Below are 13,628 nucleotides of genomic sequence, written 5' to 3'. Positions count from 1 at the left end.
GTGGTGTTTGTTTATTTATAAAAAGCTTTACATTTGAAAGATAGTATATCAGAATTAGTGGTTCAGTAGAATAGCCTCCAGGTAGCCTCACTTCTGTGTACTTAGAATTCTTGCATAATGAGTGGAACGATACCTTTGTTTTTAGGGGTTTATAGTTCTAGGTGCTAATTAAGTCTTCAGCTTTGGCCTCCTCAATTTTTTAATTTATTACTTAACCCCTTAAAAAGGCAAACTTATCAGTACTAGTGTGCAACTGTACTGATATGTGATGGTTTGAAACTGTCTTTTTAATTTTTCCTTGCAAAGTTCAGAACAGAGAAAGTGAAAGAATGTAAATAAGTCACTATTGGGTGTAAGAAAGCAAAATAACGATTGTTCTAAACACTTCCATTGGATAGATAGAAATGTTTAAGAACTATTACCCAAAACAAAGTAGGCACTCTGCACATTCTGCGTTCGGCAGTGGGGGTAGTTGCTGGGCTGTCTGGCTGCTGTTTCTTCTCTTCTGGCTGAAGATAACATACTGACCTTGGCAGCTAAGTTAACAACTTTCTGCTTAACTAACTCTGCTTCTCTGTCCAGGGAGGTCTGGGGGGGAAGCTCCTGGGAGAGGGAGGCCCCTTTGGGAGGGTCCCCTTGGGGGGAAGCAAAGGGAGATCGGTTGTGCTTTTTCTGTTGATTGTATATATTTGTGAATGTTGTGAATTTTGTATATTTGTACATATTCATTGCATTTCATTGTAGATTTTAGACTCTGCTTGTAAATACAGCTTTTCATTTGCTTCCAGACTGAGCTAGCCTGGTTATTGTTGGTGGGGGGGGAATTTCAGCTCACACCTACACATGATACCAAGGAAAAAAACCCACAACGCTGTTTGTGAAATGAAAAGGACAAACCATAATAATGCCTGGATGTGCTTGTTTATATGGGTGGTCAAGTTTTGTCCTGACATTGATTGTTTTATTGCCATTGGGCAGCTTAGCACGTTTATACAATTACCATGAGGACAATATTAACATCCATAGGAATTTATAAGTGTTTAAGGCAGGCTTAGTTAGCGTTCAGGTGTATGTGTTGGTGGTTGGTGAGGGCTTGGGTTTTTTGTTTGTTTGGGGCTGTGGGGTTTTCTATTTATTATTGGGGGAGATGTCGAGTTGTTACTTCTTAAGTATCTTCTAACTAACCTAGGAAGGTGAAAAAAATTGGTTTTATAGTGGACTGCTGCTAGTTCAATTTTGGTGTTGAGTTAGTGGTGTGTTGGTGTTGTGTGGCTGGCAGAAGGCTTTGGAGCACTTGTTTATATTAACTTATACCAGTAAAATTACACTTCTAATTTTAGGGGACAATTTTCTTCAGAGAACTAATGTGCATTAGGTGGAATACTTTATAGGGTGAAGTGTGCAGCTTTGCTGGCATAGGCTAAGTCAGCACTGGGAATATTCTGCTGTTACTGTGTGTTTATGTGCCGTCAGTGATTAAACTCTTGTATGTGCTAGTTGGTTTTTAGAATTTTGGTCCTATTTGTCTATGCATTTGGGGGTTGGACTAGATGACCTTCCAGGGTCCCTTCCAATCCAGACCACACTACAATTCAGTGATTTGAACTAGTGTGCTGGAATGTATTACTCCTCTGATTTGGTTTTGTTTGTGGAATGTTGAGAGCCCTCATTACAGCTGTTCCCATTTTCTTTTTGCTGATCTCCTTCCATCAGGGACATTCTCATTATTCTCTGAGCAGTCAGGTTAGTTGTAGCAATATGCCTGAGATGGGCATTGAGCCTGAGGTCTCTACTCTCCTACCCTAATGGTTATTATTCCTATTATATTGAAAAGGAAAGGGTGGGAGGAGGAATACACTTAGCAACGTTAAATGAGTAATGGTTTGAGCCCTGCACGTGGTAATATATTGAGCTCTCATTGACAGTTTCTGAAGCTGGCTACATCAGTATTAGGGCATAAAGCTACCAGCTTGCAGAAATGAGTTTTGTTTTTCGCAGAGTGCTGTTCCTTTCAGTTGTGCTGTTTGTCAAGTTGTTAAAATGTCTGTCCTTACACTTGCACCCGATTATTTTTTTACATAGATTTGTGTGGCACCTGTTGCTGTAAGCACATGTCAGCAAGAGTCAGTTTTCTAGTGTTGATGAATGCTCATTTTGGTTTAGTGTATTCATCACAGTATATTCTTCCTCAAGCTTAGATGAGGTTCTATTCTGTGTGCATTCTCAGCTTATGAAAACTTTGAAAAATTGAGACTTCCAGTGTCTGAAATACTACAAATTGCATTCTGATAGCTTCTGGTAGCATTCTAGGGGTAACAAAATAGTGATGTAGTCCTAGTGCTTATCTAAATATAATTGCAATCTTGGGTTGCATATTAGGAATAAGATTTGCTACAGAGTTGCCTTTGTTTTGTGGTGGTGTTTGGTTATTTTTTTGAAGTAGAAGCAGCATATTGCTGGTAACACATGACATTTTTGTGTGTGTTTTCTAACTTGCCCCAATCTCCGCAGGAATTGCTGTAATTACAGAGAGTACTTGAATTACAATGGGGGACGACAGTGAATGGATGAAACTGCCCATTGACCAGAAATGTGAACACAAGGTAGGAAATCTTGTCCTTGGATTTGGCTTGTTGTATGTATCTGCTGTGGGGATTCTGTGGTATTCCTCTAAGTGCACCATAGTTAGGTAATTTCAACAGCTGCACTATGTGTGTGTAATGAATCTGAAACTGCATCAGTTCTCTGAATAACATTTACTGAGAAGAATTTAGTAGCATGATAAAATGCATGGTGTAAGCTTGTTGTACTGAAATATCAGTGTGCTCATTCATGTGGAGAAATTACTCATCTGTAGCTGAAATTATTGTTGATATTCCACCTACTCATCAGTGGCTGTTAGGGATTATGAAGAGCAGTTGAGACGACTGGCATCTGTCTATCTATACCATTTTTGGCAGGAGAAGAAAAACTATTTTATCCTGTTGCACATTATTCATATCGTCATTGAAGAGAAATCTTGCAGATGCCACTTTACTGAGTATGATTTGAACTACAGTTGAAGAACTTTGTGAGACTGGTGAGTTAAGATCATACTAGCACAACATTTGAGTGTCTTATTTCTGCTTCCAGCTGTGGAAAGCCAGATTAAATGGTTATGAAGAAGCCCTTAAGCTCTTCCAGAAGATAGATGATGAGAAGAGTCCTGAATGGTCCAAGTATCTTGGACTGATAAAGAAATTTGTGACAGACTCCAATGCAGTGGCTCAGTTGAAAGGACTGGAAGCAGCACTTGCCTACATTGAAAATGCTCATGTAGCTGGGAAGTAAGTAGCCTTTTCTTGCTATTAGTAGGCTGTTATAACAGCTTAATGTGTTTCTCTGAGGAAGGTTGCAGGTAAATTGTACAGTGGTCACTAACGGTTCCAATTGAGCCAAACTTCCTTTATAACCTAGAGAATTTGCCACGTTGTAGGCTGTCCTTGTAGATGGCCTCCATGTTAACTTGTCAGAAATTGCTTACAGTGTTCAAAGAAACTGTTCAAGGTAGTAGTAAAGATTTCTGAAATGGTAGGGCAAGTGAATGAGTGATTTGGTGTGAGTGCTGTGAACCGCAATTCTTGCTTGACAAAAACAGTCTGTATACTTAGAGGGACTGCTTTTTTTTACCTAGAGAGTTATTTGTGTAATTCACACATGAAATAAAACATAGTTGTGTTTATGTGGTGTTGCATCCAACTCAACCAATATGAGTCTTCATACCTGCCAGTTTCTTCACAGAATATTTTTAATATTTCTCTCTTGTCAGCCCTGTGGAGTAGCCTGTACTCCTGAGGGTGAAATAAAAGCAGCCAATGGGCCAGATCAGTGCTGTGGTCAGCTGACTTTGTGACCTAATTAAATTAATAGAAGTCTTATTTAAATAACAAACTCAAAGCTGTGTTTTAAAAACCTAGTAACTTTTCTGATGATCTGAAAGTGGTGCAAATGATTTAGTAGATTGGAAGCCTTGAAACAGATGTGAAATTTTATGCTAGAATTATGCACAGTTGCTGTTTGTTAACTGCCAGGAAATAGCATTTGCTTGTCGACCTCAGCTAATATATATTGAATACACTTCTGAGAAAATATCTACTTTTCACTTTCTGGTGTAGTCCAGTATTAGGAACAATCAACTAGCACTCAGTCTGCAGGAGCTCTTTTGATTAAACTAGAGGTTCAAGTTGTCATCTACAAAAGATTATTACCTTCAAAGTTGACTCAGAATTTATCTCTGTTATATTAAGACTTGCTGAGTTTTAATTCATGTTTTGGGGGTTTGTGGTTTTTTGTCTGTGGAGTAGGGTGTAGAACACCAAATTCACTAAAATGTTCCAAAAGTAACACTCTCTTCATTTTTCAGGACAACAGGAGAAGTAGCATCTGGAGTTGTAAATAAAGTGTTCAATCAACCAAAAGCCAGAGCAAAAGAGCTGGGTGTAGATATATGCCTAATGTATATAGAAATTGAGAAAGGAGAGGCAGTACAAGAAGAACTGCTAAAGGGTCTGGACAACAAAAACCCCAAAATCATAGTAGCGTGTATAGAGACATTGAGAAAAGCATTAAGGTAAGCTTCTTGGGTTTAGTTTATGGGATTTTTTTGTTTGTTTGTTTGTTTTTTTTCCCTTGCCCCAGCAGTGTGTATCGTCTAATTTGCTGCTTAATTCTTTAGCAGGCGTGTTTTGCTGAAGAGGATATATCTGCATTGAACTGATACTTTCTGTCAACAGGAGTCAAAAACATCATGGGATTTGTTAGATATGAGTGATGTCTTTGTTTTATGAGCCTCATATGGATCACTCTTGTCTAGGGCATCTGTTTGCCACACTTCCATTTTCACAGTGGACCTTAAAGAAGCACAGGATTCATGTTTGGTGTTCTGAATTGTGGAGCTTCTCTTATGAATAGCTGAAGTAAACTTACTGATGGGAAAACTAAAATCTAGTCCCTTTTTATTTTTAAAAAAAAAAAACAAAACTAATGTGGGCAGGTCTAATTTGGTACATAGTGTGTGTTTTTGGAAGAAAAAGAAGTAAAGAGAGTGCATTACACAAGAAGTTTTGAGTTTCCATATAGTAATTTATTGAAAAGAAACTGATGAAGCTTTCTAAAACTCAAATGCAATTTAATTAAGATAGGGTTTTTGTTTGTTTATTTTTTTTTCCAGAATTTGGAGTATTTGGAACTTCTTTTCTTGTTCCATTTTAAGTGTGTTTGCTGCCTTTCAGTTGAGTGATAAATGCTGGGTATTAATGGACAGAACACTTGTTTTCCTCAGTAAGATAGTTCATGTGAAAAATTCCGTAATATAGGTGGAGAATGTCTTATGCTAGGTACTTTGTAGAGGCTTTGCTGAGGTATATGTATAGATGGTCCTTCTTAAACTATTGTTTCAGGCTTCTGTAATAAAAGTTGAAGTAAAGCAGTAGGCTTAGCACATTACCTGTGCTTCTATGAAATGAAACTACTGTCCCACATTTAAGAACATGTTTTAGCTATTTTAAATTGCCCTAATCAAATGTCCTTTTAACATCACAGTGTAATTAGAAACTTGCATAACTTTCCTCAATATCTTTTAACTAGCCACACCTATAAAATGTGCCAGAACTGCTTTTTTTTTTTAACATGCAGTGTTTTTGAGATATCAGGGTCAGATTCTTTCATAGAGCCTTGTTGAATTAACCTTTTCTTTTCTCCTTTTGGTCTGTGTTGCTACCTAAATTTGCCCTGTGCTTTGGTAGGGTTTCTGCATTGATTACAGAATTTGTCTGTTGTACCTATGCGGGTAGCTTGAGGGCATAATTAGTTAAGCTAATTTTTGTCTCATACTAAGGTTTCTGTTCTTTCTTGTGATATGAATTAGGTAAAATTACGTGAATTAGATGAGAGAATTTGTAAACACTGTTCCTAACACACTTTTCTGAGTCCTCATAGAAACTTTGCACTACGGGGCAGCTCATTTGTTCATATTCTGCACTTAAATTGTGTTGCTTCTAAGATGAGCGCTTCTTTGTCAGGTTTTGATACTTAGTGTTTCACGATGTAGGCTTGGCAGCAAGAAGTTTAGCACTAGAAAATTTAGAAAGTGAAACCTGTAAGTTTTAGTTCTTGAACAGCCATTATTGCTAGCTTTTTCATGTGGTACTTGATTGGAGGGAGGCAGAAGCAAAAGTGTGATTAGTTGAAAGGTTAATTTGGAATTCTTAAGGAGAAGAAATGCTCCTGAAAAAAAAAATCCTTATGACTTCTGAGGTGATCTAGATATGATGCTTTAAGAACCGTAGCAGTTAACTATTTATTATGAGTACGAAAAAGTTCTCATGTTCTCATTTAGCAGTGATTAAACGAAGAAGTTTAGTGTATTTGGTTCAACAACATAGAATCTGCCAAGAGAGAAGATTGGCTGGGGAAACTTGGTTTATATGCCCTTTCAACAGCATGTATTTCAACATGTGTGTTTTCTGTGAAGATGACCTAGGCTCACTATAATAACCTCATCCCACAAGTGGAAAAGTGACTAATGCTTTTACTGCACTTTGCCTCCAAGGATAGACTAAGGAGAGTCTATTTGGATTTTTATTTTATTATTTAATTAATTTTTTAAAAAAGTAGGTCATACAAGTTTTGGTCTAAGGACATTTTTTTTTTTCTTTACCTGCCCCTGGCAAGGGAACAAATTTAAGCAGTAGATTGGATTAAGTGCTTTGAAGTAATTTCAGAGGCCTGATTTTGTAATTCCAAACTGAGTGTGGAAGGTAATTATTATAGGGCAAATATTCTTCCAATTTTACAGTAGCTTAGTAGCTTTACAAAATAATACTGATAATAGTGATTTGACTAAATGACACAATCCCTAAATGTGCACTGGAATAATTTCATAGGTTGTTTAAAAAAAAATTGAAAGGTATTTGTGGATCACTCTGTAGTTCTTACCTGGATGCTGATGCTATTCCTTGTTTTTTAACTTCTAGTGAATTTGGTTCAAAAATAATCTCACTGAAGCCAATTATTAAAGTATTGCCAAAACTTTTTGAGTCTCGGGAAAAGGCTGTTCGGGATGAGGCCAAACTCCTTGCTGTGGAGATCTACCGTTGGATAAGGGATGCTCTCAGACCTCCATTGCAGAACATAAATTCTGTTCAGGTAGGCAGAAAGTTGTTCTCTATTCCAAATCTTTGAGAAAACACTTGGAGAAAACACTTCTCTCTCTCCCTGATCCCGTGGTGCTGGGCATTCTTGAAGTCAAAGCTGGCATTTTTCATTAACAGCAGTATTATATTTTTAGCTTCCTGTAACTTAACCTAGAGCATCTGTCATTTGTAAAGACATCATCACAGTTTTGTTGCTCTAAAGTGTGTGTGTGTGCATATATGTATATATGTAGTTGAGAGGGGAAGCATCATTCATAGAATCATAGAATGCCAGATTGGAAGGGACCCCAAGGGTCATCTGGTCCAGCCTTTCTAGGTGATAATGTAGTTTAAATTAAATGGTCCAGCACCCCGTCAAGCTTAATCTTAAAACAACTGAAATTGAGGAGTAGATTGGAGACCTAACTCAAGGGCAAATGGTTACAGTTATACAAGACCCTTGCACAGAAAGTGTTCAAGTTGACCATTTTTCCTTCTCAGTTTTCTTCTTCTCCTGAAGTTTTTTCCTCTATGTAGCTCTTCAGACTTTCTCTGGTGCTGCTCAGAATGGGACTGTTCCACTTCAGGAAGTGGCATTTCATTATGATAGATAACTGTGCTGTAGGAGATGGAACATTCTATTATTTTAAAACTGTATAAATTATTTATGCATTATTCCCTCCTACCCACTGGAGTTAATTGTATTCAGGTGAAAAGCATTAACATGTTGGAAAAAAGCATGGTTTGAATCCGAATATAGCTCAAAATATTTGTTCCATCATAGTTTTAGTGCGTCATAATAGCATGTCTGTAACAAAAAGATCTTCCTTTGTGCTCAGCTGTTTTTAGTTTAAAGGTTCTAGAGATGGCACACACCATTCTGACTGTTTTACAGTTTGCTCTTATGTAAGAGCTTTTCATTGATACTTTGGATTATATTCTGTTCCATGAATATAATTGGTCAAAAGCTTCTGGACAGTCAGTCTGAAGGGAAGTAATTTCTTTGGTGGCAGAAAAAAGAGCTTGAAAGGTAACACTATCTTGGCTTTGAAAAAGGAAGATTCCACTGCTTTTTCTATGCAGTGTTGCTTGTCTTGGGGTGTGTACAAAATGTCTCTGATACCATGGCTCTGTTCCCTTTTGACAGTTAAAAGAACTGGAAGAAGAGTGGGTCAAAGTGGCATCAGCTGCTCCTAAGCAGACCAGGTTCCTGCGTTCCCAACAGGAGCTGAAAGCAAAATTTGAGCAGCAGCAGGCAGCTGGAGGAGATGTAGATGGAGGTAATTTAATCTTTGAACTCCACTGAAAAGCGTACCACTGGTGTGTAAGTTGTGGAGGTATGTGTTAAATGGTGAAGACACCTTCACTCAGACTGGTGCAGAACGTGGGATGCCATATGCAACCAAAAACAGGGCTGGGGCAAAAGCTTTGTATGAGAGAGTGTCCTGTTGGAATGGCAAAATCACAACTGCCCATAGTGCTTTAGTCCATCTCATTTCTCACTTATATTTTTCTGTCTTCTGGCTGCAGGAGATGATGATGAGGAAGAGGCAGTACCACAAGTAGATGCATATGAATTGCTTGAAGCTGTAGAAATTCTTTCCAAGCTTCCCAAAGACTTCTATGAGAAAATAGTAAGCATAAATTTAGTTTTATGGCATGTGGAGCTAATGAGTCTCAAGACTTCCTGGTATTCTGCAATGTACACTTTACTGCTACATGGGTAATAACAGACTAGTGTAAGTAAAATACAGACTGCCATAAATAAGTCTCAAAGTTTGATTTACCAGTGAGAAAGCTGTAATTTTAAGGAGTTGAGATACATCCTGGAAAGGACTGTATTTCCTATCATTGCAGTTGTTGTTGAACTACAGGGAGACTTTGGCTTTCCCAGGATAGAATTAAGTTTTAAAATCCATGGCTTGTGGCAAGTATGCTTCTTTAGAACTGTTTGCATTTATAAATTCACATTAATTTTTTGCTCTACAGGAAGCAAAAAAGTGGCAAGAAAGGAAAGAAGCTTTAGAAGCTGTTGAACTGTTAGTGAAGAATCCCAAATTGGAAGCAGGAGACTATGCAGACTTGGTGAAAGTTCTCAAAAAGGTGATAAATAAAGCCCAGGGTGCACATATGATTTAATATTTTTTTGTCATTTATTTGTATTATGCTTTACAGTAGAGATAATCATGAGTAGAAAATTATTAGCTGGTAGAAATAACCCAGTCTATGGCCTGCTACTGTTCTAAGAAATTTTTCCAAGTCTCTGAAACTTGGAATTTTCAATCTTTAATCTTTTGTTTGTTTGTTTTTCCCTTTTTCCCCCTTATCTATTTTCCTTTATTTTTCCCCCAAACTTTGTTTTTTCTTCAGGTTGTTGGAAAGGATACAAATGTTATGTTAGTTGCTTTGGCTGCCAAATGCCTTGCTGGACTAGCTACTGGCCTCCGAAAGAAATTTGGACAGTATGCAGGGCATGTAAGTAAGAGTATGTAATTTTTTTCTCTGTTTTTATTGATGCTGGACACCTTTGTTTGTTTGTTTTGTTCTTCTAAACCCTTGTTATTTATCAAAGGTATTTGTACAATTATGAATGCTTACCTGCCTCTTAGTAGACCAAGCAATGAAATATCTGCTGAGATGTCTTGCAGCTTAAGGTTAAAAGGACCTTGTTTATTGACATTCAGCAACAGGAAGCTTGCTATTGCAGTAAATCTTCTGTGCTAAGACAGCTCAGAATTACCCTGCCATGAAATGAATTTTATTTAGATTACCTCATTGTCAAGCAGTTGTAGGCCACAGTGGTAAAAACAGCTTCTGAACCTGAATTCTACTTAGCTCCAATATGTATGTTTTAGGTTGGTTAGGTGGGGTTTTGTTTGGGTTTTTTTGTTTTGTTTTGTTTTGTTTTTTAATGTTGGGGAGGGATTGCTGGTGGTGCTTTGTTATATGGGTTTTTTGATTAGTTCGGGGTTTTTCTAGTTGAAATAGAAAAACTACTGAGATTTTTGGTGCCAAAATGTTCTGGTGATCTAGTTTAATGCTCTTTGTTCTCCTTTGCTACTCCTCCCTTACCAACAACTAGTATCAGGAAATACAGGGAAGCCTACCAAATTTCTGGAAAGAAAGAGCTTTTTAATTAGTTGCAATTATTTTACTTGTTTCTGAAGCCTCTCTTGCCATGCTTGATCAAATTTTATTTGTGATAAGCACATGTGATGGGGGCAGAGCTTGAAGACAGAGAACTCGTATTTGCTGGTAGTTGTACATTTTGTGTTGAGTTGGCAAGTTACTGCATCTCATTGCTTCAGAAACATTCAAGTCTCTTGAGCTCTGAAGAACAGTTTGTACAAAGTCTCTTTCATTCTGAAAGCTGTCTCTACTTGTAAGAAACGTGCTTACATCTATTTAAACTCTTTTAAAGGTTAAACCTCATAGCTACAGACTTGGTATTGAAAAACTAGCATTGAGAGGATGATTTTTTCAGTACTGCAATGGCAACTATAAATTGCATAATCTCTGCACTGGTTTGCTTACTAGATATATTCAGTAGTGAGGAAGATGTAGACTTCTCCTGTGAATGGGCATTCAAAGTGTGACAAAACAGAACTATTGCTAGAATTGTGGGAATATTATAAACTAATAAGTCTTGGAGACTAACGTTACAGTCTACAGTCTATGACAAGAGTGATAATATCCATCACAGAACTATAATACTTGCTATAATTCAGTGTATGTGCCTTTGTTGCCCTGCGCTGACTTTTTCTTTCCGTCACTCTGACGTCAGCTTCTAACTTCCATGTTCCTCCTAGCTGTCAGCATTTTCGAAAGCAGAGATTTACTGATTTCAGATATCTCCTTCCCATGACTTTGTAGGATTTAGGGGCATCTAGCACCTTCACGGATGAGTGTCTTTATAATATTCTGTTTTAATTGAAGAGCTTTGGGTTGGTTTTTTTTTCTTAGCGCTAAAGGCTTTGTGAACAGGGAATTTGCAAGTTGCAGCCCATCAAAGCATACCAGCTGAGTCTAGGTCACTGTGTTGCAAGGTATTGAGATCTTATAGTCAGCTTCTGAGTAGAAGGCATTACCTGTGGAAAATGTGTTTTGTATCGTGCAAGAGCTTGTAACTTACGTAAGGCATCAGACTGCTTCCAAAATATGAATTACATTGTTTCATGAAAATATTGAAAACAGCTGCCTTTTTACACAATTAAAAGCTCTACATGCTTCTGGCTCATTGGCAAGTTTTTGCTGTTACAGAGATCATACTTCAGTGGAGGTGCTCAAATTACAGGCACAGGAGAATGCCTTTATCCATTTATTTACTTTATTTTCCCACTGTGACTAAGCAGCTAGTTTGAGTACAAATTGTTGTGAAATTCCAGTATGGCATAGTTCAGTGTCAGATGTGCTTTTTCAAGATGATGGAGCCAAAAAAATGTTACTCCAGGAAGGATTCAGGTTACTTTAGGACCCTGATATTGTCAGCTGTGGGTCAGATGAGGGCTGTTTAATGAGCCATGCTAAGTGCTGTCAAGAAGCTGGGAAAGAGGGGACACATTATATACCTTCTTGGATTCATATAGTACAAGAGCATAGCACTGTATACAGTGAAATTGTTTAATTTCCAAGCCATTTCTCCAGATCAGTGGAGCCAGAGCATTCATCTCAAATTACATGAATTTGAATATATGCTTTTTGTTTAGCTTTGCTATGAAATTGCTTAAAAAAAATCTGTTTGTGCATAGACTTAGTGGAATGAATTTAATATTAGAGATCAGCTAGAATCAACTCCTTAATACTGCTGTTGTGTACCCCTGCAGGGAAAAGCAGTGATTTTTTGCATTGTTTGCTTCTCTGCAGAATACCAAGGAGCAGGCTCTCTCAAGTTTTTTCCAGTTATATTAGTGAAGAGTAGATTAACTTTTTTGTTTGTTTCTTTTTCCATAGGTTGTTCCAACAATCTTGGAGAAGTTTAAAGAGAAGAAGCCTCAGGTAGTACAGGCACTGCAGGAGGCCATTGATGCAATCTTTCTTACAGTAAGTTAGAGTGTCTATTTTCCCACATTGGTCTGTAATTTTGATTTGCTTTTCTCTTATGTTATTGAGACTAATGAATTCTTTATCCAACGCTGTAGACCACATTGCAGAACATAAGCGAAGATATCTTGGCAGTGATGGACAACAAAAACCCAACAATTAAGCAACAAACATCGCTTTTCATTGCAAGAAGCTTCCGCCACTGCACACCCTCTACTCTGCCAAAAAGCCTGCTAAAACCTTTCTGTGCTGCGCTTCTCAAGGTAAAGCAGGAGGAGTTGTTTCTTCTCTGACACTGACTTCGGTGCTTTTGTGAAGCACTGGATTGTTGGGGGAGAAAGGACTTTCTGGTAGTGCAAGGACTAAAGAGTTATTGTGTGCTATGTAGCCGCTAAGAGTCACTTCTGATGTCAAACTTGAAGATGACCATGAGTCATGGGAACTTTCAGCTTTTCCAGAACTGGAGACTCACCAAGTTTAATAGATGAAGAAAGTCCTTTGCAACTGTTAAACTTCTGGGCATTGTGCCACTTGCTTCTTGTAGATATCTCTTGCAAGCTTTTGTTGGAATGCTGCCTATCATTTGCCTCGAATAAAAGAACAGTCATTGAATCATACATTACAGTTACACTAGAGGATTTTTTCAGTGTAGATGATAACAATATATACATATTTTTCCTCATTGCAAAATAGCCCTTTTCGTTGTTATGGGTAATGTTTTTGTCTTTGAAAAATGGAGATTTGAACATAGTTGCAGAAGATCAAACTTCTTGTGAATTTAAATGGTGTTGCAGTATCCATTAAACATCAGTGTTTACCTTCTTGTGCGAAAGATCCAAAGATGGGAAACTGGCTTTATCTGAGCAACAGTAAATAGGAAAACGGAACTGAAAACCCACCTTGTTCTTCCTCCAGTGTTAAGGACTATTGTATACTGTAGATGTAGTTTTTTTTAAAAGGGGAGAGAATTTAAACAGAAGATGGATTTAGGAAATCTGTTTAGGTGTGAGCTGCAAGTCATATGATACAAGTCTCTTTCTGCAGCATATCAATGATTCTGCTCCTGAAGTAAGAGATGCTGGATTTGAAGCATTAGGCACTGCCTTGAAAGTGGCTGGAGAGAAAGCTGTGAATCCTTTTCTAGCAGATGTAGACAAACTAAAGCTTGATCGGGTGAGTTTGTTACAATAAATGTTGTTAAAAATGCTCCATTTATACATTTAAGATGCATCTTAGGCTAAAGGAGGCCAAAGAGGATGCTCTAGCTGATGACTTCCACTTCAAGGTTACTGGTGTTGCAGGGAATATGAAAATCTCTTCATTTCTCATCTATTTATCAGGCATCTTTTCTTTGACTCTTACCTAAAATACATTAGTTAACATTGCACCTTTTCATTCATATGTAAAGTATCTGTT

The 13,628-nt window shown here is 37.6% G+C and overlaps 1 protein-coding gene across 2 annotated transcripts in view; it reads left to right on the top strand.

Annotated features, from left to right (window-relative positions):
* Positions 1-2,546: 2,546 nt before the first annotated feature.
* Positions 2,547-13,628, top strand: part of CKAP5 (cytoskeleton associated protein 5) — a 40,531-nt gene continuing 29,449 nt past the window's right edge. For both annotated transcript variants that reach the window (XM_054400818.1, XM_054400817.1), the window contains exons 1-11: positions 2,547-2,603; positions 3,133-3,326; positions 4,403-4,609; positions 7,014-7,185; positions 8,320-8,452; positions 8,703-8,806; positions 9,162-9,275; positions 9,543-9,647; positions 12,123-12,212; positions 12,311-12,475; positions 13,257-13,385. In XM_054400818.1, coding sequence (XP_054256793.1) covers positions 2,547-2,603; positions 3,133-3,326; positions 4,403-4,609; positions 7,014-7,185; positions 8,320-8,452; positions 8,703-8,806; positions 9,162-9,275; positions 9,543-9,647; positions 12,123-12,212; positions 12,311-12,475; positions 13,257-13,385 — 1,470 coding nt within the window. The remainder of the gene's footprint in view (positions 2,604-3,132; positions 3,327-4,402; positions 4,610-7,013; positions 7,186-8,319; positions 8,453-8,702; positions 8,807-9,161; positions 9,276-9,542; positions 9,648-12,122; positions 12,213-12,310; positions 12,476-13,256; positions 13,386-13,628) is intronic.

Source organism: Indicator indicator, chromosome 4, assembly GCF_027791375.1.
Source record: "Indicator indicator isolate 239-I01 chromosome 4, UM_Iind_1.1, whole genome shotgun sequence".
Lineage (NCBI taxonomy): Eukaryota > Metazoa > Chordata > Aves > Piciformes > Indicatoridae > Indicator > Indicator indicator.
Note: the sequence above shows the minus strand (reverse complement) of the source record. Positions and strands in the feature narration are given on the sequence as shown.